General features: G+C 44.3%; 3 protein-coding genes across 8 annotated transcripts; 1 reads left to right on the top strand and 2 right to left on the bottom strand.

The window, feature by feature from the left end:
* Positions 1-653: 653 nt before the first annotated feature.
* On the bottom strand, positions 654-6269 carry opn4.1 (opsin 4.1). Its single transcript, XM_042085340.1, has 4 exons — positions 4849-6269; positions 4651-4765; positions 4431-4536; positions 654-4106 (listed from the first exon to the last, which is right to left on the bottom strand). The coding sequence occupies exon 4, from the start codon at positions 2513-2515 to the stop codon at positions 1004-1006; it is 1512 nt and encodes a 503-aa protein (XP_041941274.1). The 5' UTR covers positions 2516-4106; positions 4431-4536; positions 4651-4765; positions 4849-6269; the 3' UTR covers positions 654-1003.
* A 95-nt stretch (positions 6270-6364) lies between these two features.
* si:dkey-154p10.3 (zinc finger protein 2 homolog) lies at positions 6365-11092 on the bottom strand. Of its 2 annotated transcripts, none has more exons than XM_042085329.1 (8): positions 10904-11092; positions 9976-10483; positions 8896-9616; positions 8421-8520; positions 8082-8267; positions 7789-7922; positions 7105-7228; positions 6365-6934 (listed from the first exon to the last, which is right to left on the bottom strand). In XM_042085329.1, exons 2-8 carry the CDS (start codon positions 10480-10482, stop codon positions 6721-6723), a joined length of 1986 nt encoding a protein of 661 aa, XP_041941263.1. In that variant the 5' UTR covers position 10483; positions 10904-11092; the 3' UTR covers positions 6365-6720. The 2 variants fall into 2 exon arrangements, with proteins under 2 accessions (XP_041941263.1, XP_041941255.1); XM_042085321.1 differs by having other exon boundaries at positions 10794-11092.
* A 75-nt stretch (positions 11093-11167) lies between these two features.
* On the top strand, positions 11168-23917 carry prpf4ba (pre-mRNA processing factor 4Ba). 5 transcript variants are annotated; one of them, XR_006030653.1, is made up of 16 exons: positions 11168-11274; positions 11776-13011; positions 13352-13507; positions 13723-13878; positions 13995-14076; positions 14352-14559; positions 14805-14878; positions 17245-17335; positions 17610-17757; positions 18259-18396; positions 18669-18822; positions 19091-19205; positions 19412-19563; positions 20148-20234; positions 20436-23331; positions 23671-23917. XR_006030653.1 is itself a non-coding variant. In XM_042085281.1 (15 exons), the coding sequence occupies exons 1-15, from the start codon at positions 11198-11200 to the stop codon at positions 20637-20639; spliced, it is 3078 nt and encodes a 1025-aa protein (XP_041941215.1). In that variant the 5' UTR covers positions 11168-11197; the 3' UTR covers positions 20640-23917. The 5 variants fall into 5 exon arrangements, 3 of the variants coding, with proteins under 3 accessions (XP_041941215.1, XP_041941232.1, XP_041941241.1); XR_006030654.1 differs by having other exon boundaries at positions 20436-21464; positions 22083-23917; XM_042085281.1 differs by having other exon boundaries at positions 20436-23917.
* The last annotated feature ends 80 nt before the right edge of the window (positions 23918-23997 follow it).

Genomic DNA, 23997 nt, shown 5'->3' on the forward strand with positions numbered 1-23997 from the left:
GTCAGTTCCGCTTGTTCGCTTGATTAAAACGTATTCGTTTTTTCTTGGTGTTCTCACACACATAGCCTAGTGACATAATTGCATTTTATTTATGTATTTATTTGTTTGTTTTGTCACGTCACTGATGAATGTCCTTTTGACATTTTGGAATGATTTTCCATCCTTTAATTTCACCAGGCAGCCAACCTTATAGGTCTATCCCATGCGTAAATATCTTGATGATTAACTACTCTATGACAATAAAATAAATATTAAAATAATTGAGGGTCAAAAAATGAGAGGTGCAGGGAAATGTAGATACCTTAATAATTCACTGGAGCACTTGATGGTTGTAGATGTTTATTAGAATGGATTCATCAGCTTTTTCAATTGTGTCATCTGCACAAACTTTTGGGAGCCTTCCTTAGCCAGCTAAGAATGAAAAACACTGCTATGGAAAAAATTAAGAGACCACTGCACATTTTTCTGATCATTTTTCTGTCATCCTACAGTTGCTGAGTGACATTCGAATGAGTTGACGGTCATATTCAAAATTAAGAGACCACTGCAAATTTAAATATGACCATCAACTCATTTGAATGTCACTCAGCAACTATATGACGTCAGAAGTGGTTAGTGCAGTGGTCTCTTAATTTTTCCAGAGCTGTAGGCTATATAAATATACAAAATAAAACTTTCATTCTATACTTACAAACCAAGTCTTCAGTGGATAAAAACAAGATAAACCAATGCTGACAACACTATAGCTTACAGAAAAAGCGGACACTGTAAATTGCAAGTAGCAATTGACATGTAAGACTGCAGACAAAAAAGGAGTAGACCTGTATGTAAACCTGTATGGATGATTTTTATATATATAATAACACATCTGCCTATCTGCACCACTCTTGTACATACAAAATAACATATCTATATAATGCATGTCATATCAAATGAAAAACAAAATACAAAATGAGGACCTAGGAAGTACAGTGCCTTTACACATTTGCCTGTTGTTGCACATTTAGTCACCAGAAAGCAGGAAAGCTTTGCCATCAGATGCAGCAGTACTCTCTATACTATCTGGCATGCCAGCTCCGGCCGCATTCACAGACAGGTTATTTACTCTGTCAGTTACCATGGCTTTCTGTCCCAAGACTGTGTCTGCACCCAGCTGCTGAGGCAGGACCGCAGTATCCAGGGATATCTCCGTAGAGACGCGCCGTGCAACGGGGAGGGAGCTGACACTGGATGCATCGGCCTCGCTCTCCGTCCAGCAGGAGTCGGTGTCGGAGGCTGAGGAGAGGCGGGTCTTCCCCCAGCGGCCGCTGGCCCGGGCACCGGGGCCCACACCCACGCCCAGAGAGCACTGGCTGCTGAGAGTGGGCCGGCGCGAGGAGATGCCGCTGCTGGAGCTGAAGGACGAGCGGATGTCCTTCTCCCCCAAGCACAGGATCACCCTGAGAACTGGGATGTGACGGGCAATGGCCGCGCGGTACTTGGGGTGCGTGATGGCGTAGATGATGGGGTTGTGGATGGCCGAGGCTTTGGCGATCACCGCGGGCACAGAGTTCATGTAGGGGGTGAGCAGGTGAGAGTAGCCAGCAGTGGCGGTCAGGGCGACCACCGAGTATGGCGACCAGGAGATGACAAAGAGCAAGATGACCAGCAGAGCCACCTTGGCCATCTTCCATTCACACTTCATGCGATCAAGGACTTTTTGCGATTGGCCACAGTTGATCTCCTTCATTTCCTTTCCTGCGACTCGGATCGCCCGAAAAATAGACAAGTAGCAGCCACCTATGATGCCCAATGGGATGAAGAAGACAAACGTGAAGAGGAAGATGGTGTAGGCTCTCACAGAGTTAGTAAAGGTCATGTAGTCCCAGGAGCAGGACGTCTGAAGGCCCTCGGGGACGTATGCACTCCAGCCAAAAAAGGGGGGCAAACTCCAGCCGAGGGAATAAAGCCACACGAAAAGCAGCACCATGCCCACGCGCTTGCGACTGACCTGACCCAGCAACACCAGCGGCTGCGTTATGGCCAGGCAACGGTCTGCGGCGATGGCGGTCAGAGTCATCATGGAGCAGATGCCAAAGAGCGCCCCGCAGAACGCGTACAGCTCGCAAGCACGTTCTCCAAACACCCAGCGCCGGTGCATGCTGGCAGCGAAGAAGACGGGCGACTGCGTCATCGACATGAGGAGGTCAGCCACTGCAAGGTTCACCACGAACATGTTCCCCGGCGTCCGCAGGCTCCGACTCCGGCAGAACACAAAGATGACAAGCGAGTTGCCCAGTACCCCTGTGATGCCCACCATCAGGATGACTGTGCCGATGATGTAGTGCGCGTGGTCCGGCACGTCCACGGTGGGGAACGGGTGCCCCAGCACGGTATGGTGGCTTTGCATGGGCCCATGGTGAGGCACGTCGTTCATCTTGTAGGTCCGAACAGCCAGAGACTCGCTGAAGGCCTCAGTGCAGTTTGGGTCCCCTTGGCCACAGAGAGGGCCTTTCCTTGAAGGGTGATAGTTCATGGCACAACTGTTACTATACAAAGGCCGCAAGTAAAACCAAGTGAATGGAGACAGAGAGAGTGAGAATTAGTTTTGTTTTACTTCAATTCAAACTACATAGAAATAGAAATAAAATGTATTAGTTTTTGCTAAAAGTGGCTGAGCATCCCCTTTCTGCACGCACAGTCCAATGTGTTCTTTGTGAGTCTGCATGCCACTGGCCTTTGCATCAGCTCTATATATGCTGATCAATGTCAGTCCAGCAGAGTATTGATTGTGCCTGCACGTGGTCTGGTTTGCTCCTCTGGCCACATAGCCGTTGGATGGATCTCATGCGGTGACACTGGACATTTCGTCATAATATCATTGACTGACTAAGAGGTGCACCAATCCAGACATACATTTTACTGACCCAGTTTATACACAGATCTATAATTTCATAAATAACACCAACAGAAAAAAGGACAACTCTCTCTATATGCATTTCAAGACAGGAGATCATTAAATGGTTGAACGTAATGTTTTAAATGTTGGTCATCCCTTTCGCTGTAAAAAAAAAAAACATCCAGAGGTCAGACAATCCATTGATAAATGAAACACATTTTGTTCCAAAAATACAGGAAATGGAGCATCAGAGTGACTGCAGAGGGCCAAATCAATTGTCCAGTGTGTGAAAATGTGGAGCAGGGCGTTTGTTCCAATAGGGGCCTATTAGTGTTGCCGGTCCTGAGAACTGCTCACTGACCTGGACACTAACCGTGCACTTCCCCACCTACAGGAGTCACACACAGTCTGCACAACAACAGGGCTTTTCACAGAAATCGCCTGCTTTTAACCTAATTTGGTGACCAGGAGTTCACTGAAAGCTCACTATAGTTAACGCCTCTTGCACATATGCAGTTGTTCAGAAGTGACAAGTTCTTGTCTGGCATTGATTGTGGTACAAATGTCTTTATAAAATACACAGTATCTGTACAAAGATCATTAATGTCATATTCATCAATATATGCCATTTTTAATGTATCTAACATGGCATGGCACACATTGTGTGATGCATATGAATCACATTACATAAACATACTGAAGCTGTAATTTTGATTATAACTTGATCTGAACCTGAGGTCTATACTCCCAACCACTGACATAAGATTCAACAATTCATAGTTAGTAACATATTCAAAATTCAATTCAAGTATGAAATATAATGAAAAGTAGTGAAACAGAAAAAATGACCATAACTGATGAAAACTGATGATCTGAATTACAAGAAGGTTAAGATGAAGTAGAAAAGTGTTCTTTTAGAGGGTGATGGTGATGATTAATAATGGAGTAGCTGCCTACAGAGCTGCTGTAAATCTTCCTATGTCAGTGTTCATGTCGGTCCAGTTACTCCAATATGTCTGTCTCATGGGCCTCCATGTGGAGGTATGTCATTTTGCTTTTTTGCATATACACTTCAGGGGCAATGCCTTGGCGGGGTGGCTTCATAATCGGATTTGCTTCTGTCTTCTTAATATGACCGATGTCGCTGTCAGGATTTGCTCCCTTTTTGTGATCACCAGCGAATGTGTGAAGCTCTCTGTTTCCCTCAGCTTCGGACGTCTTTTCATATCTGCATAGGAGCACATTTAAAACCACAGTAAATCGGGTTTTAATGTATATCGAAGTGAGAGAGAAGCTATATGGTGATGGCAATGAAAAGGACAACTCAAAGCTTCAGGTGCATTGACAATACTCTAGTTGGACTGGGTGCCAGTCAAATTCAGTGGTCGGGGTTATTGTGAATGTGGATCAAACTTCAAGTTGATTGTGAGAGCAAAGGCAATATCATGCTATACCAGCAGAGGGCCATGATAACGTGCAACAAAAACAGGCAAATTCCCAAGTACACTCGTGCCCCATTAAATGTCCATCAAAGGAGAGTGTCAATACTTACACATGCCCCATAGAGCCTATGGGAAGAGATTGTTCAGCTGGTGAGCAGGCATCACAGATTATGGTTTCTGTATTAGCCAAACAAAACCCATTTGACCTCCTGATTTCTGAAAAAGTCAAACATATATTGATAAAACTGGCACCAGCAAAACAGCCTATTGACAAAAAAATCCATGGCAGAAATGGTCTACTGCGTAATGTTTTCATTCATAACATCTAACCTGAAATGGTGATAGGAGAGTAGAGTAGCAGCTGGGTGGGGTCCAGGTTGTTCCCGATCATCAAGTCCAAATGGGATGCCTCAAAGAAGCTTAGGACTGCTTCTGATTGGGAGTACTGTGGAGACATTTTCGTTTTCAGTAAACAAACATGCAATTATCAATGGCATACCCTAATATATTTTAAGTTAATAATATAACCTTGATTGGCAGAGTGACCACAGTTCTCAGGAATCCCTCTACACGTTCCAATTTGGCTTCATTGTCCTCCGCTTCTTTTATTCCGAAAAGACCTAACCAAAGCATTTGATCATCATTGCCACTTTTTCGTTATTTCATCATCAATTAAGCGGTCTATTCACACAGCTTTGTAAAACGTGTTTACACAAAATAAAGTGCCAATTGTATTGTATGGATACAGTTTAAAAATGTTTTACCAAGTCGACAGAGAAAGTGGCTTTTTAGTCAATTGGTCAACTCAAGAAAGTCCTGGTTACACACCCTCAAGTAAATGTGATTCCGCGGAAGGTTCAATTTCCTCTGGAAAGGAATCTCTCAGTTTCTTCAAAATTCTTGTCAAATCGAACCAGCTTCGACGCAATACTAGAACAGTGTTGTCAGCCCACTCGGCTCTTATTTCAAAGAAATCATCTACGCCACCATGATGGTCTACAATCAGCCGTTCAATACCCAAAACCCAACAATTTCGAACATGCGGATTTTGCGCCTGGGTCGCTTCCTTCGCCATTCCACAAAGTCCAGTGTAGACTGTAGGCTACACGTCTGACTGACTAAAATACGCGCAAATCCACAAAAGTAATACACAAAAACTACTTTTATATATATATAAAAAATATGAAATACCCTGGCTTGTGCCTACAGAGAAATAGCCTAATTTTGTCGCACGATATAGTTATTTCGAGTTAAATATCCATTTGAATCTTGTGGTGCTTCCATGCCATCCTGTCCCCCTCTAATGAAAAACAAAGCTCCTCTTCAGGTTCGGGTAGATAAGATATAGACGGTGATATATGCTGCCTGTGGCACTCGGTGTGACTAAGTTCATTAAGCAAGGCTGTGTAACAGTCGGTGGAACTTAATGAAGTTGAATACTATAGCTGTTAGTGACACAAGTAAACCTTCTGCTGCAATTCTGAAGTTTACCACACTAAAAAGGCTACTCTTTGAAAACTCAGTTGGCTCTAATTGCAGATGCATTTCCAAGGCTACGGACACTTTGAAATACAGGTGGGATAATCCAATTGACATTATGGGATTTCTGGTGGGATTTGGCTTTCATTTTAAGCGCAAAGCCCTTGTTTGCCCCATAGGTCAAATGGCCCGAATGGTCAATCCTGTAATCTCTTCCTATTTTGAAAGCCACAACATGAAAACCCATCCACCCACCAAACATCAACATTAGGCATTACATCAACTTATTCAAACCTTTGTTATACTTTTGTGACCGCAATATGATAATCCAACAGTGTTTTATTTTTCTGGATATACACGGGAGAGCTGTTAAATTCCTTGTGAATAGCAGCCAATCAACAACCAAGCCTATTTACCATCAAAAACAAAATCACCACAAAGCAGCCTTTGTGGGCTAAAAACCAGGCAGCCTTCGAGAGCATTTGATTAGGGTCATCAAGCAGACACCTTCCTTCACTGGTGTTTTGTTGAATTGACAATTAGATAAATAAAAATGCGGCTTTAATAAAGTTGTTTGTTTTATTTTGTGTTTACAGGAAAGCCACAAGTGGGTGTTTTTTATGTCTGAAACATAAATTAAGACCAGAAGGACCTTTGAATGGGTCCATTATCATTGTTACAATGATCCATTATAAAACAGTTAAAAGGAAAACGTCCCCAAAGTGAGCTTGATCTGTGTGACTTTTGGAAAACGTATATATATAAGGTATAACGTGTAAGTTCAAGATTTAATTAAAAGAAATCAGACGGCCTCCTGTCATATGTTTAGGTGTGGTATATCATGTCACTAACAGTCTTGTTTCATTACTCATACCACAGAAATAGATTACAGAGGCTATTTCTGTGGTTGCCGGGGTCTACTCAGTCAGCGGGCTTTGTTGTATTGCGGCTGGGCACTGGGCACGCGGAGGCAGTCTTCTGGCTCAGCAGAGGAGAGTTCTCGGAGCTGTGGTGCTTGCGTACGTGGCGGACCAGCAGCTGCCTGTCCGGAGTGGTGTACTTGCACAGGTGACAAGGGAAGGACTCTCCTGTGTGGTGGCGCCGCAGGTGCAGGTCCAGGCTTTTCTTTTGGATGCTGTGGAGTGAACAGCGAGGGATGAGTGAACACACCACTCCACAAATACACATGCGCTCTCTGTGAGCACACCAAAGCGTGTGTTTGTGTGTATGTGTACATAAACATGCATGCACATAAACATGCATGCACATACTGTAGAACCATGAATCAATCCACATAACATTTACCTGCTGTATGAGCAGTACTGGCAGCAGTAGGGTTTCTCCTGAGTGTGTGTGCGCAAATGTCTGCGGAGGGAGCTTCGGTCGATAGACGCGTATGAACACTGGGTGCATTTGAAGGGCTTCTCACCTACAGTCAGAAAACAGCGGCCTCTTGTTAGAAAAAAAAGGTTTCCCTCATTGCAGTGCAATGTCATGGCAACCCCCAACTAGGGAACAATGGCTCAGTAAGAGGCTCATGACAGCTTTAAAGGTCTGCAACCCTGCAATGGTGCAGATGCAGCACACTGGTCACGTCTGAAAAAGATATATGACTGCATGCCTTCACGTCGTTGAGTTTCCAAAGCACTAACGGACAATTGGATAACAGATGGTGGTGGGAAATTTCTGTTAATATGCTACCCCTCACTGGGGACACATTATTATCCGCTGTGCAAACTGCAGAGGTTGGCTAGGCTAGGCGGCATCATGTGTTTGTTAAATATATGGATTTCAGTGAGTTATACAACTGTTGTTTTTTTATATTTGGCAAAGTAATTTCCCTAACTCATTCTAACCTGAAAATGAATCATTCAGGAAATAATTTAGCGCTACTACAAGCAGGTTAGACACCTGAATCTGACTGTCTGTTTAAGAATAGACCTTGATAAGTCAAGGTGTCACAACAGTGCCATATGGGTAATGCCTCACCTGTGTGAACCCGGAGGTGCTGTTCAAGGGAGGCTTTAAGTCGGGTGCAGTAATCACAGTGCGGGCACTCAAAGGGCTTGTCTCCTTGGTGGATGCCCATGTGGCGACGCATGGTCATCTTCGTGGAGAACTTCCTGTTATTGCAAAGCATGGCCTGTGATCATCCAATCATTTACTCACATGTCACTCTGCCATGTTGCCCTTGAAATAAAGGCGGCGCACACCGGAATACTACACTAGAATTACTGCAGCAGACAGCAGCAGGCTTACTTAGCTGCTGTTATAGACTTCACCTGTCACAAAGGGTGCAGCAGAATTCCTTCCTCCCTCCTGTGTTCTTCTTAAGGCGTAGAGTCTGCTCCTGCGGATGCCCATTACTCTGGCCTTCCCTCTCCTTCTCAGTAGTTATTTGCTTTGTTCTCTTCTTCACTGGCTGATACCATGTGTCTGGCTCAAACATCTTTGGCTTTTGTGAATTCCTGTGCAATATAGAGGACAAACATGGTTACTTACTGACTATAGTGAAAGGTCAAACAAATGTTTCCAGACGGCTTCACATAATATGGTACACAAATCAATGGTCTCTGCATGAATATAATAACTGTTGTGTGCCTAGTAAAAAAAAAACATACTCATTCAAGTGGTTGTGGAGTTCTTGGCATTTTTTCTTCCTTTTTTCCAGATATTTGTGTTTTGTCCGAATATGTCGGTGAACCTTTTTCCAAGAGTTTTCTAAAGTGGGAAGATACAAACAACAGTATACAGAATACTTTAACAATTAAATTACAATTCACTCGTCTGCACAAATGTTGAATATGTCTCCGTACAACTCATTGTTGTTCATCATTATTGTAGTCATGAAGTAATATGAACACATTCCAGTACCATATTGTCACAACACTGGAGGTACTAGTCAAGACAAGAATATTTCAGGGAGTTTGTTTTAGTTTAAGAGCTTCAAGTGGATTTTGCAATGGTTCCATTTGCTATGCAATTTTCCATTGTATTTCTCAGGAATGTAAGTTTGCACAGTAAACCAAATTTATTTTAAAATACAACCATTCAGTTCATAGAAATAGTTCACATGATTTGCCGTAAAACTCCTACCGAGGAAATCACACTGTGGACATTTGAACCCTCCCTGGCAATGAGAGCGTTTGTGTAACTCAAACTCCGACGTAGACTGGCACCATTCGTCACAGGAGGGGCACTGTAACAACACTGTCCGAGGCTGAGTTTGTGCTTGCTTCCGGCGTTTATGCTTCTGCTCATGAGCACGCCGTGCATCCTTGCACTGAAACGTCTTATGGCACACCGTGCACCTGTGCGGCCTGGCACCCCTCCTCTTACTGTGACCCCGCCAGTGGCACTCCATGTCCGTCCACTCCTGGGCCTCCACACCGCAGCGAGGACACCTGAACTCCTGTGGTCCATTGTGGCACTTGAGATGCACGTCCAGCAGACTCCGGTTCGACACCACCACGTGACAGAGAATACAGGACATGCTTCCGTCCTCCTCAATTTGCTGAAGTGTCTCTGGAACGGACAGGCTAGTTTGTTTGTCCTCTATGAAGTCCCCAGGGTCCTGTGTGCCAGAGGCAGGCTTACTGTCAGGAATGCTGGACTGTTGGTGGACCCTGTTGCTGGAGATGCGGCATAAGCCCAGGGTCATCAAGTGTGCTGACTGGGCCATCTCCTCGTCATCAACGTCCGAGTCCAATCGACAGGACAGAGCATTTGGCAAGTCCGTCCTGGAGTCACGGAGCTGGAACACAGACTCTTCTTCACTGTCCTCACCGTTTCCATTCTCTGCGAATAAAGTACTTACCTATGAGAGCGAGGATGCAAAAACAATAGTAAACAATTACAAAAGAATGTGTGTAGCCACATTTTTAAATTCTACAGTCTTAGTTATATCATAACCATTACACTAATAATATAAGATGACAGAAGAACTTTTAAGAGCTATGTGTATTTGGCATAACAGCTTAACAGCTGTTTTATGACACTGTTATGACATGATGACACATTATGAGACAATTACACTTCAAATAGACCTTCCACTGAAAAAAGGTGAAAGACAGATAGACCTGCTATAAGTAAAACATAAAAAATATACATTATTTTACAATATTTTCAGTGTTAGAACTCATAGTCCTCTGTATCAAAAAACTACAGAGTGCTCACCTCACAAGTCTCCTCCACGTGGAGACTGCTCTCTGAGTTAGAGCTGAGGCCCATTTCACAGGACTGAGGACTTATGTTCTGAAGCATCCCATACATAGGCAGCAAGAAGGACATGCGCTCTAGTCCGATATGGTCCATGTGGTCTTCGCCATCTTTGGAGTGCAGCTCACCATCCAGGTCATAAGGGGTATCGTTTTGATTCAAAACCTCACTCTCTTCAACCTCTAACCCAACATCTGCACTTTCACTATTGTCTTTCTCCAGACACGTCAGGGAACTTAAATCATGTGTTTCAGCCACATGGGTGCTGATACTGGCTTTAATGCTGCTGGTAAATTTGCATACCCTACAACGATACACCTCTACTAGGAAGGCCTCCACAAGGCTTGATACCCTGGCCTCCATCCCCTCTGTTGAGCTGCAGTAAAGGTGGGATGTGACCCTGTCTTCTGCCAGACGCAGGGTCACCGGCGGTATGTCTTGGTAAATATCTTTGAGCCCATTCATTCTGTAATGGATAAGTAGAAAAGTAGACAATTACCACACTGACAACAAAACTACAAGTTATACAACTGAAATAACTAACTGTTATCTACTTTGCATATACAACAGTGGAATTATACAGTGCTTTATGAAATCACTCATTACCACACACTGACTGTAATAACGTCTACATAAGATGAGCCAGGGAAGGGAAAACTAGCTAAGGGAATCACGTTCATTCATTGTGTGAGACTGCATTGTGTTGTGGCGGCGGAATAGACTAGTGTCGCCATGTGAGGATGCTAGACTTCATCTATAGTGTAAATTAGGTTTACCTCATTTGAGGGCTCGTCATGTAACATGTTGTGCTTCTTTTTTAAAAGTTCGACGGTAAAGAAAGAAGAAAGTTATTTGTAACGAATAATGTCACATAAGATAACGTTACCCAGACCATCTTTACAACAACACACGGCGCAGAATTTCAGGAAGTGAGTTTAGGGACCACGACTACGTTGTTTCATTTGATTGCTGGTAGTGCGGATCTGAGCTGCGCGTCGTTTATATCTCATGTTGATAGTTTATGTAAAATGATTTTTTTTTTGCTTAATAACGTCTGTAACAAAATTGCACATATATTGCCAAATTAAAACAACATTTTGAGATTTTTCGTTTCTTTAAGTATTTGAAATTGACGCCCGGTGCCTTGCTGTGTTTACCATTCGACCTTCCTCTCCCGCGCATGAGCAAAGATGATGAAGAGACAATGAAAATGGCTGACATGGAGACGTTTGTGTTTGACAGTAGCAGAGAACATGGGTAAGAAAGATGTACTGTACTTTGTGCATTGACGTTACGCAGTAAAATAAGTTAGTTAACAACTTATTAAACGAAATGTGTTACCATCAGTTGTACACGGAGGAGCTTGATTTCACGATCGTCACAAATGAACCGTATGCTAATGCTAGTCATCTAAGTTACTTAACAATTAACATAACGTTGTTATGCTAATGTTGATGTATTTTAGCATGCTAGCTAGTTATGATTTTCTTGATATGTGTTATTATTGTCAACGGCAGAGGGCGAACAGCAGAGTATGGACAATGCTAGTTAGAGGTTGTTGGTTCTTCTCTTCAGCTGTGTAAGTTAGTCCCCGGGAGTTGAAATACATTAACGTTACATTCAGATGGATGGATTCAGTCGGAGTTGGAGCTAGTTGCCTGAGATACCTTGTATCTTTATGGTACCTAAATATGTTGTCGTCATACTTTATATGTGACTAACGTTCAAGATGTAAATTGGCCAATACTCTTTTTTCAGGGGAGAGGAACTGGAGAGTTCAGAGAGGAGTGGGAATGAGGATAATGGTGATTGCACAGGAGAGGAGTTGACAGGAGATGGAAAAGACGAACTCACGAAGCATGACGCTAAACACAAGAGAAAGAAACACAAACACCGCAGCAAACACCGGAAACACAAGCACCCGTCTCCAGAAGACAAGGACCGCAGACACAAGCACAGGCACAAACATAAGAAGCGCAAACGCAAAGATTCAGCTAAAGGGGATGATGCTGTGGATAATTTCCTAGAGGGAGAGGATGATCTCTCCCCCTCCTCACTGAAGAGACCCAGGCTGGATGACCTGGCTGTTTTGGAGGACCTGGAGAAGCAAAGGGCCATGATTCAGGCTGAGCTGGACAACGAACTGATGGAGGGCCGGGTGCACTCCGGCATGGGCCTCATCCTGCAGGGTTACAACTCGGGCTCAGAGGAAGACGGCGGTGAGTTCCAGGAGAGGGTACGCAACGGAGAGCAGCCGAGGGGACAAGGCGGTGCACACTCAGGCAGGGAGGCCGGGAGAAGCCGATGGGACTTTACAGAAGAGGCAGCTTTTGGCTCCAGACGTCGCAGCCGAAGCAGGTCCAAGGAGCGTGAGGTAAAGCAGCACAAGGACGAGAGGAGAAAGAGCAGGAGTGAAGCGGAGTCGGACACCAGGCATCAGGAGAAAGCTCCCCGCAGGCGGTCTCCAGAAAGGAGCTCCAGAAGTGCGGACCAGTCCAAAGAGAGAAGAACGTCTGTAGAGAAAGTTGGCCAGCACTCTCAGTCACCCGAGGCCCCGCTGATGGGCAGCACAGTGAAAAGAGCCCCCTCACCCTCCACGATGGCGCCACCAGGAGAACAGAAACCCACACGGTCCAAATCAGACGAGAGGAGGAGCCCGTCCAGGGAGAGGCGCTCTCGCTCCAGAGAGTGGAGGACCAAGATGCCAGAGGCTGAGAAGGAGAAGGACAAAGACAAGAGGCCAGGCAAGTCCCCTACCAAAGAGACATCATCAGGGAAAGAGAACCGATCGCCCAGCCGCAAGCGGGGACCCAGCCCCCAGCAGCACAGCGCCTCCCCCAGGCGAAGGGAGCACCACTCCCCTCAGCGTGCCGACAGGAGGTCCGCCCCAGGCTCCTCCACATCCCGCTACAGATCTCCAGGCAGAAGGGGGCACTCACGGTCTCAGGAGAGGAGGAGAAGGGAGGGAGATCGTCCAAGGCCTTCACCTGTCAGGTACCAGCATGTTAATTTTATGGTCATTTCCTGCATGTTGATTTCATGAATTTTTAGCTGCTGTTTAAAGTTGGTGTACTCTTGGTAAATACAGTGAACGTGTGATGCTATGCAGCTCTACTACTGCTCCCTATTCTTCAAAATGTTATTATTATTATTTTTTTTTTTTGGGGGGGGGGTGGGCGGGCGGGGTAGAGGGTGTTTTTATTATTTTTTTTCAAATAAATGCTCACTTTTAACACGTACACAGCCTTCAGTGATTTGTGCACATACCCTCTCTGACAGGCTTATGCTGTCAGTGCACTATCCAGTCATTAGTTTTGGCATTATTATTTCACAGAACACGTCCACGGGAAGAATTGTCAGCTAGAGGCCGAGAGGGGACAAGGGAGATGAGCCCCACATCAGGTGGTAGACGAAGACCCAGTCGGTCACCCCAGAGACGCAGATCACGCTCTCCCAGGAGACGAATCAGCAGGTCACCTCTTAGACGCAGGTGGGCAGACACAGTGACAAGAAGCTAGATGTGTGGAAAATAGGTAGAGACACATTCACTATCCCAGCAGCCCCCACTCTCCATGTCATTCTTCAGACACTTTTTATTTAGCTTTGCTTTTATTTTGTTTCATAGTAGCAAAGTAGCAAAATATTGGATGTGTTTCTCCTTTTGTAATGCCTTTGAGTGTTGAGATGGAGCCTTTTATCATGCAGGTCTATGGACAGGGACAGACTGGGTCGGAGACTGCGTCGGCGCTCTGGTTCACGAGAGGGGCGCCCAGGGAGACGGAGCCGGGACCGAGAGGACAAGTTTAAGGGCAGCTTGTCCGAAGGCATGAAGGCAGAGCAGGACGATTCTGACGATGAAGTGTAAGCTATTCTTATGCGAGTTTGTAATCTTATGCAAGTGTCAGTGGACACAGGGGACTAGTGAGGACCGCTGGAAGATTAACTATATGTGTGCTTTGGCTTGTGTACATGTGCAGGCTGGTGGATTTTGAGGTGGACGAAGAGGATGAGGAGGCTCTCATTGAGCAGAGAAGACTTCAGCGTTTGGCCATTGTGCAGGTATGTTACAATATGATATCATATGATTTCAAACAGTCCTTACCAAGCTTGTTAGTTTTCCTGAAACCATTATAACAAACATCAGTTCAGTTAGCTCTGCTCATCTTAGCTTTGCTCGCTGTGTGAAATCGCTGTGTGAGGTGCAAAACGATCTTACTGGGCTGTTGTTTTGCTCTGTAATGCTCCCTGTGGCCTTCTCCAATATGCTGCTTTGTGTGTGTGTGTGTGTGTGTGTGTGTGTGTGTGTGTGTGTGTGTGTGGGTTGTCACTGGCAGAAGTACAAGGGGGGGAATGAGGACAGCAACATGTCGGCCCCCTCGGAGCCCAGCAGCCCCCAGAGCACCCCCCGCAGCCGCTCCCCCTCCCCCGACGACATCCTGGAGCGCGTGGCCGCCGACGTCAAGGAGTACGAACGCGAGAACCTGGATACCTTCGAGGCCAATGTCATGGCCAAGCAGAATTTGCTAGCCCAAGAGAAAGAAGGTACGACGACACATGTGGTTACATGGTACACAGTCATGTGTTGTTAAATTTTAAAGTTACATTGTGAGTGTGAAGGGATGTTCTCACTTTAATATAGTTAAATAATAGGAAGCTCATACATTACAAATGGAATATGTGCCAGTGTGGTTTGCCTTTTGGAAGCCAAAACCGCATGTACTATATTGCCATTGTAAATGTTTACATTGAGAATGGCAATTAGTGACACTTGTCCTCTCCCATTGCAGGATCCGGTGCGAGAAAGCCATCAGCGCCGGATATGTTTACGGAGTCCGATGACATGTTTGCAGCCTACTTTGATGTGAGTGCTCAGTAACCGATTTCCATTGCACAGGTCTTTGACCTTCACCTGGCTCTCTGTTTAAATGTGCGCGTTTGTGAAAGCGGATCTGCACGGGTTTGGTTACATGCAACCTGTATGAGGGTTTGTCTTTTTGTCATCACAGCTGTCCATGTCCAAACAATTCATTATATGGACTTATCAAATTCCATGGTGCCATCAGGTTCCATGTCACCTGCTTGCCTCTGACAGAATGTAACAGGGATGATTCTTAGTATCACATTGCTTTGTATTAAAAAGCAATTTCTATGGAGGATTTTTTTAGTGCTGTGTCTCCTCATTAGAAAGTCTTAGACCTGCAGAGAGAAAATGGCACAAATCTAAACTAATTGATGACCTCAAAAACTACCAGCCAGCATCACTGCTGCTAAGATAATACTGCTGATACCCTTGCCTCATTTTTAACAAGCAAAGTGGCGGCAATCAGCAGTCAATTCTCTACATGTCCACAGGACGCGACCGAATCAGATATTGCACTCCTTCAACCTCTGGCTGTTGCTGGCACATCTTTTTCTGCATTCATGCCTCTCTCCGAGAGTGAGGTATCTAGATTTCTGACATGTAGCCGTCCTACCACACACTCGTTGGACCCTATACCTACGAGCCTACTTCAGTCCATCAGCCCGACCATCACACCAGCTATTACACATGTGATCAATGCTTCGCTAACCTCTTCAAAACAGCCTGGGTAACACCGTTACTTAAATAAAACTTCTCTCAACCCTGCTCAAGTTGAGAACTACCATCCTGTCTCACTCCTACCTTTCCTATCCAAAGGTATCGAACGAGTAGTCTACAAACAGGTCTCTGAAATCCTTTCACAGAACAACATTCTTGATCCAAACCAATCTGGCCACTCAACCGAAACAGCTCTGCTGTCCGTAACAGAAGCCTTAAAGAAAGCCAGGGCTACCGCACGGGTCATCAGTACTCATTCTGCTTGACTTATCGGCTGTCTTTGACATGGTTAATCACCATATCCTTCTCTCTATACTCTCAAACATGGGCATCTCTGGCCCTGCTCTCTCCTGGTTTGAATCCTACCTCACAGGACACTCGTTTAACGTATCCTGGCTTGGACAGCTGTCTGCACCTCACTATCTCACCACAGGGGTCCCCCAGGGCTCAGTGCTGGGCCCCCTTCTCTTTGCTATCTACACCACCTCTCTGGGACAGATTATCCATTTGCATGGATTCTCATACCACGGCTATGCAGACGACACACAGCTCTATCTGTCTTTTCCACCTGATGACCCCTTGGTCGCGGCACAGATCTCTGATCTCAGGCATATCCAAATGGATGAAGGCACACCACATCAAGCTAAACCTCTCAAAAACTGAACTGCTGGTCCTCCCAGATAAATTTACGGTTTCTATTCCGCCCTGCAGCTCAGGCTGAAAACCTGTACATCTCTTTCTCCTGCTTCCGTTACACTTTTGCGGGGACCAATCACAAACTGACTTATCCACCTGGCGCGCTATTGGCAGGTTTAAAACACGATGACGATAGCGGGGCAGCCTGGAGTTTTCGCGTCGTTCTGCAAACGTCATCCGGTTTGTTGGTCAGATTGGTGAATGGCTATCCAATTGCGTACAGAGTCATTTGAACTATGCCCGTTGATCACGCCTCTTGTGCAGTAAAAAATACATAGCGGACTCCCTAGACTAATGTTCAATCCTAAAAGATTGAGCTTGGTCTGGTGAAAGCCAGACTACAACCAACCCAAAATGGCACATGTTATCCCGCTGCTCATCCAGCTACACTGGCTACCTATGGCTGCACGCATCAAATTCAAGGCTCTAACCCTTGCCTACAAAGTAGTCTCCGGTTCTGCTTCCACCTACTTGAATGCCCTCATACAGGCATATGCTACCTCTCGACCGTTGTGCTTCTCAAGCGAACGACGTCTAGCTCTGCCACTGGTACGCTCAGGCCAATCCAAACTTTCTCATCTGTTGTTCCTCGCTGGTGGAACACGCTACCAGTTCCTACTAGGGCAGGGACATCTGTCTCTATCTTCAAAAAACTCCTGAAGACCCAGCTCTTCGGAAAATATCTCCTCTCATAGCACTACTTACAACTAGCCTTGCTAATTCTAGCTCTTATCACCTTACTAGAACTGACACCTCACTGTATAAAAACAGCACTCACTGATGCACTAACTTGCTCTTTTTGTACTGTACCTTTTAAATTGTTTTACATTTTTGTAGAATTGTTTTTAAAAAAGCTTTAAACAGTTTACCATGTTGTAAGTCGCTTTGGTTAAAAATGTGTCAGCCAAATGTAATGTAATGTAATGAAAACAGTGTCCATGTTCTCTCTGCAGAGTGCAAGGCTACGAGCAGCTGGCATTGGGAAAGACTTCAAAGAGAACCCCAACCTCAAGGACAACTGGACGGATGCAGAGGGTTACTACCGTACGTTTGAATCCCTAAGCCACTCAAAAGAATTGTGAAGGATAATATTTGTAGTTAAAGTACTTGCCATTTTTCTGCCATCAACAAATGTGCAGTCACATTTAGTAGTGTTAGGTTCCATGGAATTAGATTTTTCATATGTTTCTAGTTAAATTTCAATGTCACTACATCATCATTTATTTATACCTACTTGGGCCAGTTTTGGTTTTGAGAGCCAAATACAGCCGTGTTGTTACTCAGAGGAACAAGCTGTGCCATCTGTTTCCCTTCCTAGGAGTAAATATTGGGGAGATGTTGGACAAGAGGTACAGTGTGTATGGATACACAGGACAAGGTGTGTTCAGCAACGTGATCCGTGCCAGAGACATGGCCAGAGCCAACCAGGAGGTGGCCGTGAAGATCATCCGTAACAATGAGCTCATGTGAGTCTGTCTGACGAGTCTCACCACTGCACAGTTAGCTGTAGCAAGGCAAGATGTAAAGGCCTCCTTAGAGGATTTTATCCAAAGATAGCAACTAACTAGTTCACAGCACACTGGAACTCATGAAAGCTAACTGCTAGCTGGCTAACTATTTGTGAGTAAGGAGAGATGTGCTCCTTTTAGTCGATTCACTCGGTACAAAACAGATAGTCGCACATGCTGGCTGAAGAGATGTGAGATGTGTTTTGTCCCCCTTTCCCACTAGTTTGCAGCTGTCTTGAGAACAGATGAAGAACTTCATGTCTCCATTGCTTTCTCCTTTAAAACCCACTCTGCATGTAGGCACTAGGCAGGCTTCAGCAAACATGTCCATTACTGGTATTTGGAGTTATACATGCATTTTGGGTTGGGTTGGACCTTCTCTCTCTCTTTTTTTTTTAAGAAAAAAGAAGGGTACAAAACCTGCATATTGTTGATCTAACTTGTGTGTCTACCCTCCAGGCAGAAAACGGGCCTTAAAGAGCTGGAATTCCTAAAGAAGCTGAATGATGCTGACCCTGACGACAAGTTCCACTGTCTCCGGCTCTTCAGGCACTTCTACCACAAGCAGCACCTGTGCCTAGTGTTCGAGCCGCTCAGGTTAGTGCACATGGACCAGCTCCATGTCAGCCAGTGCTCATAAGTACTGTCTTCATGAGACAAGTAGTTTCCCATAATTGTCTTATCATGAAACAAAGGCCAAGAGAGCATTAAGGACTTAGCTTTGTTTCTGTATTCGTCTCCCAAGGGCTTTGATTACGTAATTAGCTCGCAATTTATCAGCTTAGAGTCTGCTCTCACTCTGACAGCAGATAATAATAATAATAATAATAATAATGTGTGTGTGTGCGTGTGTGACTTTTTGACTACAGTATGAACCTCCGTGAGGTGCTGAAAAAGTATGGCAAAGATGTGGGGCTGCATATCAAGGCTGTGCGGTCCTACAGCCAGCAGCTCTTCCTGGCCCTCAAACTGCTCAAGCGCTGCAACATCCTCCATGCTGACATCAAGCCAGACAACATTCTGGTGAGCCACCTTACACACACGGCCAGACACACAGCAGTAGTCATCACATTAACTGCTATTTTACCCATTTAGAGAAGTGGTTTACTGATGCAAGATAACTGTCTGTCATATTCACAAATTGATTCATGGTGAAATGAAACACTATCCAGGGGAACGAAAAGGATCCTTAACAGCACGTACCGTATCTATGGGTTACTCTGACTATATGGTGTCACCAAGACCCACGCAAGGCACACCTGGTTAACGTCACGCATCTCCTCCTACACAGGTGAACGAGTCCAAAACCATCCTCAAACTGTGTGACTTCGGATCAGCCTCACATGTGGCCGACAACGACATCACTCCATACCTGGTCAGCCGTTTCTACCGGGCACCAGAAATCAGTAAGCTTTAACTTGGACTTAAGATTCAGCATGCCACTGGGATTTCATTTGATTTATTTTTGCCAGCTTAGTTTTCAGTTTTGAGCATCAAGTATGGACATGTGTGTGAATGAGTGTGTGGTCCCTGTTCTGTTGGGACACGTTACACACTTCGCTTTTACGGTTACAAGTTGTGTGAAAAAACGTTGCTCATGCTCTCTCCACAGTCATTGGGAAGCCGTATGATTATGGACTCGACATGTGGTCAGTGGGATGCACTCTCTACGAGTTGTACACAGGGAAAATCCTCTTTCCTGGGAAAACCAACAACCACATGATTAAGCTTGCAATGGACCTAAAGGGCAAGATGCCTAACAAGGTGAGGTTTGATATGAGAGACTGTTCGGATAACTATGCCAGCTCCTCAAGACTCTCTTAGACTCAACTCAAATTTGTAATATGTATGGCGCTGCCAGAAGGCTCAATACCAAATGTAGCAAATATCTAGCAAAAAGTGATACTGACACTAACAACAATTTTTTTTGGCCTTAAACTTCCTCAGCTTATTTTTTTTTGTGAAAGATTGTTGAAATTTGTTGACATTTCTGAAAATTGCAAAACCCCAGAGGCGGTTGCATTTCCCAGTATTTATATTTTTGTGGTGGCTGTCCAGGTGCTTAGTAGGCAAGTTCTTAGATGTCGTTTTTGGAAGAAAAACCTGATACTGATATGTTAACTTTGAAAGACCCCTTGTTTTTTACAGGATCAGAGATGGGCAGTCAGATACTTTAATGACCATGCCTATTCTAATGTGGTGGTTTATTTTTGCTTGTGAAAGCTCAGACTGATATCATCTCGGGGCATATTTATCCACAGCACTCATCTAGTTTCTAAGTTCATTGCCTCTGTCTCATTTTTAAACACTTTTTTGTTTTTAACAAATGTGTTCATGTCTCTCTACAGATGATTAGAAAAGGCTTGTTCAAGGACCAGCACTTTGATCAAAATTTAAACTTCCTTTACATAGAAGTAGATAAGGTTACTGAGAGAGTAAGTACATAATTTATTCACTTCCCTCTGCTCTGACATGCTCAATGGAAAAGTAATGCACTCGACTTTGCCATAATCATAACCAGTTGCATGCTTCATACTTTGTTAAGCCCAACCCTTAACCCGATTTCTTTCCAACCCCCACCCCCTTCCAATTTTGCTGTTTTTCCTCTTCTGTCTCTTCTATCCATCCGATCACAGGAGAAGGTCACCATCATGAGTACCATTAACCCCACCAAGGACCTGCTGGTCGATATGATTGGCCGCCAGAGACTTCCGGAGGACCAGCGTAAAAAGGTCATGCAGCTCAGAGACTTAATGGACCAGATTATCATGCTGGACCCAGCCAAGAGGATCAGCATCAACCAGGCCCTGCAGCACCCCTTCATCCAGGAGAAGATCTGAGATCTCACAGCACCCCTCCGGACTCATGAGGACTCACACTTAAGTACTCCAAATCCTGCCCAAAACGTGCTGCAAACAGTACATTTGTATCCCACATTCTTGACTTTTTTTTTTTTTTTTTTTTTTTTTTTTTCTTAGCAACACGCATTTTTAGGCCTCTCGTTCCTTTGTTTGTGTGCAGTAATATATCAAATCAGGGGTGTAGAGTATCTGTTAAGTTTGTTCTTGAAAGGGTTGTTGTAAAATATCAAGAAGAACTGCGCTGAATTCTACTTAAAAATGATATTTCAGAGAATAACATGTCTGTTCTACATGTAAGTCTCAGATTTGCCTGAGTGTGTAAAATAAGCTTAGCTTTTTAGCTGTTGTAGCAGACTTCCTCAGAACTGTAAATATGTTTCACTAAGCTATTCAGATCCTGAGTAGAAGGAAGAAGGGTTTTTTTGGGGGGTATCATTTGAAGTCGGCAATGCTACGACACAAAATGTCAGTGGGCCTTACAAGGGACTGTGTTTAGGTTTCCAGTTTCAGTTTAGAGCGAAGTACAGCCACCTGTATATAGATGAGGTATACAGTGTGGTCTTGGTAGTGTGGTTTAAGACCAGCATAAATGCTGTGCGTGTCCACGTCTCCCTCAGGTGTGAGAGCGAGAGTGCGCCCACCCCTTCCCCACCTCCAACGGTGTGCAGGCCCTCGTCCGCATGCCCTCGCTGTAGGTGTGTCTCTGTCCAATTTGGCATCTCGGGGGTCCAACTGGTGGCTCACCTGCAGGGGAAGGCCGCCTCTTTTTCAGGCAGGTTGGGTACCACTTTCAGTACACTGAAGGTAAGCATACTCCGCCCTCCCCTCCCAAAGGCCCCCTCGGTTAGCTTCTCCTGGTGTTCTTATCACATGTTAATATACGTGTCGTGTGAACATCCTCTGACTCTAAATTGATTTTACTGTTTGGTTGTTTCTTTTTTTTACTGTTTGGTCTGTTTTTTTTTGCGGGGTATCGCCTGCATGTTGCAAACTTTAAACAAGAACCTCCAGAGTTTGTAGTTTTGGTGTTTCTTATCTGTTTTCCTGTTGATGGTATGGCCAATCTAAATGCAAAAAAAAACAGCAGAACAGAATTAGAAGAGAACACATTGAGCGTATGACGTGTCCAGAGAGAGGTATTCAGGGTACGGGAGGGAAGGGGGGCTGCAGCACCTTCAGTGTACTGTTGCTTCTGTTCGTGCAGAGCCGTTGTGCAGTGTGCTCTCCCAGTTTCCTGATTTCACCCTTGAAATGGCTGAAACTGCACATTGACATGTTTAAACTCCAGTTGTGTCGCCTGCACTACCCCCTGTGTTTCTTTCAGTTTGAATGTGCACTTTCCAAAGGCTGTTTAAAATGCTTTTCTTGTGTTGTATCCTCTGTTCTTATGTGTGTTTGTGATCATGTTGTCTTTTGATACAGGGGTATTCCTGATCTGGTCTTTGAATCTGCTTGTTATGAGCGGTAATTGCTTCTTTACTTTATTTCCTGAATAATGTCAAGGCCACCTTTGGAAGTTCTGTATACATTTACAGAAAACAAAATAGCAGCCAGTATACTATAAAGTAGTAAATGTTTAACTATTTTCTCCTTTTCTTTTTTTTTTCTCTCTCCTGCATGCTGACTTGACAGTTTGAATTTATTGTAAATTCACAGTAAATGTGATCTGTTAAAGAACAAAAAAATAAAAATGTTTTGTGAAGAGAGTAATGACTAAGCAAGTATGAAGACCTCCGGTCTCTCATTTTGAAACAAGGCCGTCAGTCAGTTTCCGCAGTGATTCTTCCATGTCAGGGTTTATTGAATAGACTCTGTGTGCATTGCAGGAAGCAGTAGAGCATCCAGTTGTGTATTTCCCGCGACTAACTGTTGTTTGTGATGTTTTTCCTGCTGTCCCCCCCCCTCCATCCCCCCTGGTTGCTGAGAGAGAGGCAGAGACCCAGTATGCCCCCACCAGCCCAGCGGGGCTCTGCCTTGAGCACCCTCCCTCCAGAGCCTGCCTCTGCTTTCACTGAGACGACACCTCCACAAGGCTGCTCACCCAGGTCATTTCTAATGGCATGTGTAGCTGAGTGCCAAAGCCATGTTAAGATGTACATCTGAACAAGGGGGTGGGACGGATTATAAGATACATTTACTGTCTGTTCAAGATGAAAGATAGCCCTGTAGGGCACTTTCATGGTTTTCAATTGCATAGTTTACAATTACGAGGGCTTAGAGGTGATTGTAAAAGGGTAAAATGTCTGCTGAGCCACATTTTAGAAGACTATACTGCAGGAGCAGAGACCTATGTGAAGTTATGCTTGGGTAGATCTTACACGGGTGTGCATGAAGCAGCAACTTCCTAATCTAACAAAAGACTGTGGAGATCCAAGTTTTTATGTAGGCTAATGTTCTGAAATTGATTTGTATAACTGCTTGTCATAAGCAGCTACTAAATCTATGACCTTGTATCTGTCTGTAGAACCGTGTGATTGGGTTAATCTAGTGCCTCTCATACTTCTTTACAGCTAGCCAATACGGGGGAAATCCTCATACACATGAGCTGCGTTTTCAGATGCTTCAATCTGTATTGTCCTTTCAAGTGTGCATCAAGATGCTGGTTTACGTATTCTCTGTTTTAGGTGCAGCCCCTTAGAGAAGTCTCACAAGGAACCTCTACTGGACAAAGGTTTCTGTTCTAGAGAGCGTACTTTTTAAAGTTTAAACATGGCTGCAGTTTGCTTTTGTCCCCTTAAAGACTAGAACAGCTGTTTTTAAGAAATAATACATTATAGTGCATTTGTAGTACACTATTATAATTAAAATTATAAATATATATTTTACATGTAGTACTGACTTGAGAAAGGTTTACATGGTGACATTACCACACTTGAGCTATTAATAATTAATTGGCATATCTATGCCAAGTGATCAACATTGAGGTAATGCCTTTCTTCTTTGTTACTGACCAATCTGTACAGATACAAGTATGATCACTCTGTTGACCTTAAATATTTGTGTTTTTCAGGGTAAGTCATCTTCCTCCATTTCCTTGTTTGGCCATACAAGACATCAAGTCCCGATTTCCCATCTACCGCCTAGTGATTGTCCTCTGTGGAGTGTGCTGTTTTATTCATCTTTAAGAATGTTGATGTCTACTCTTACGTCTAACTCTTTGGTGCAAACATGAACATGCATAGAAACTGTGGAGTACATCATGTCTTAAAACTTAATAACTTAATAACTTAAATAAATTGGAATGATTGTAACCTTTATCCAGTCTTGTCAATTAATCAGACACAACCACTGTATTGACTTAATTCCCTAAAACTACATGTCTGTTTGCTAACTACAA

This window comes from Alosa sapidissima, chromosome 1, assembly GCF_018492685.1.
Source record: "Alosa sapidissima isolate fAloSap1 chromosome 1, fAloSap1.pri, whole genome shotgun sequence".
Taxonomy (NCBI): domain Eukaryota; kingdom Metazoa; phylum Chordata; class Actinopteri; order Clupeiformes; family Clupeidae; genus Alosa; species Alosa sapidissima.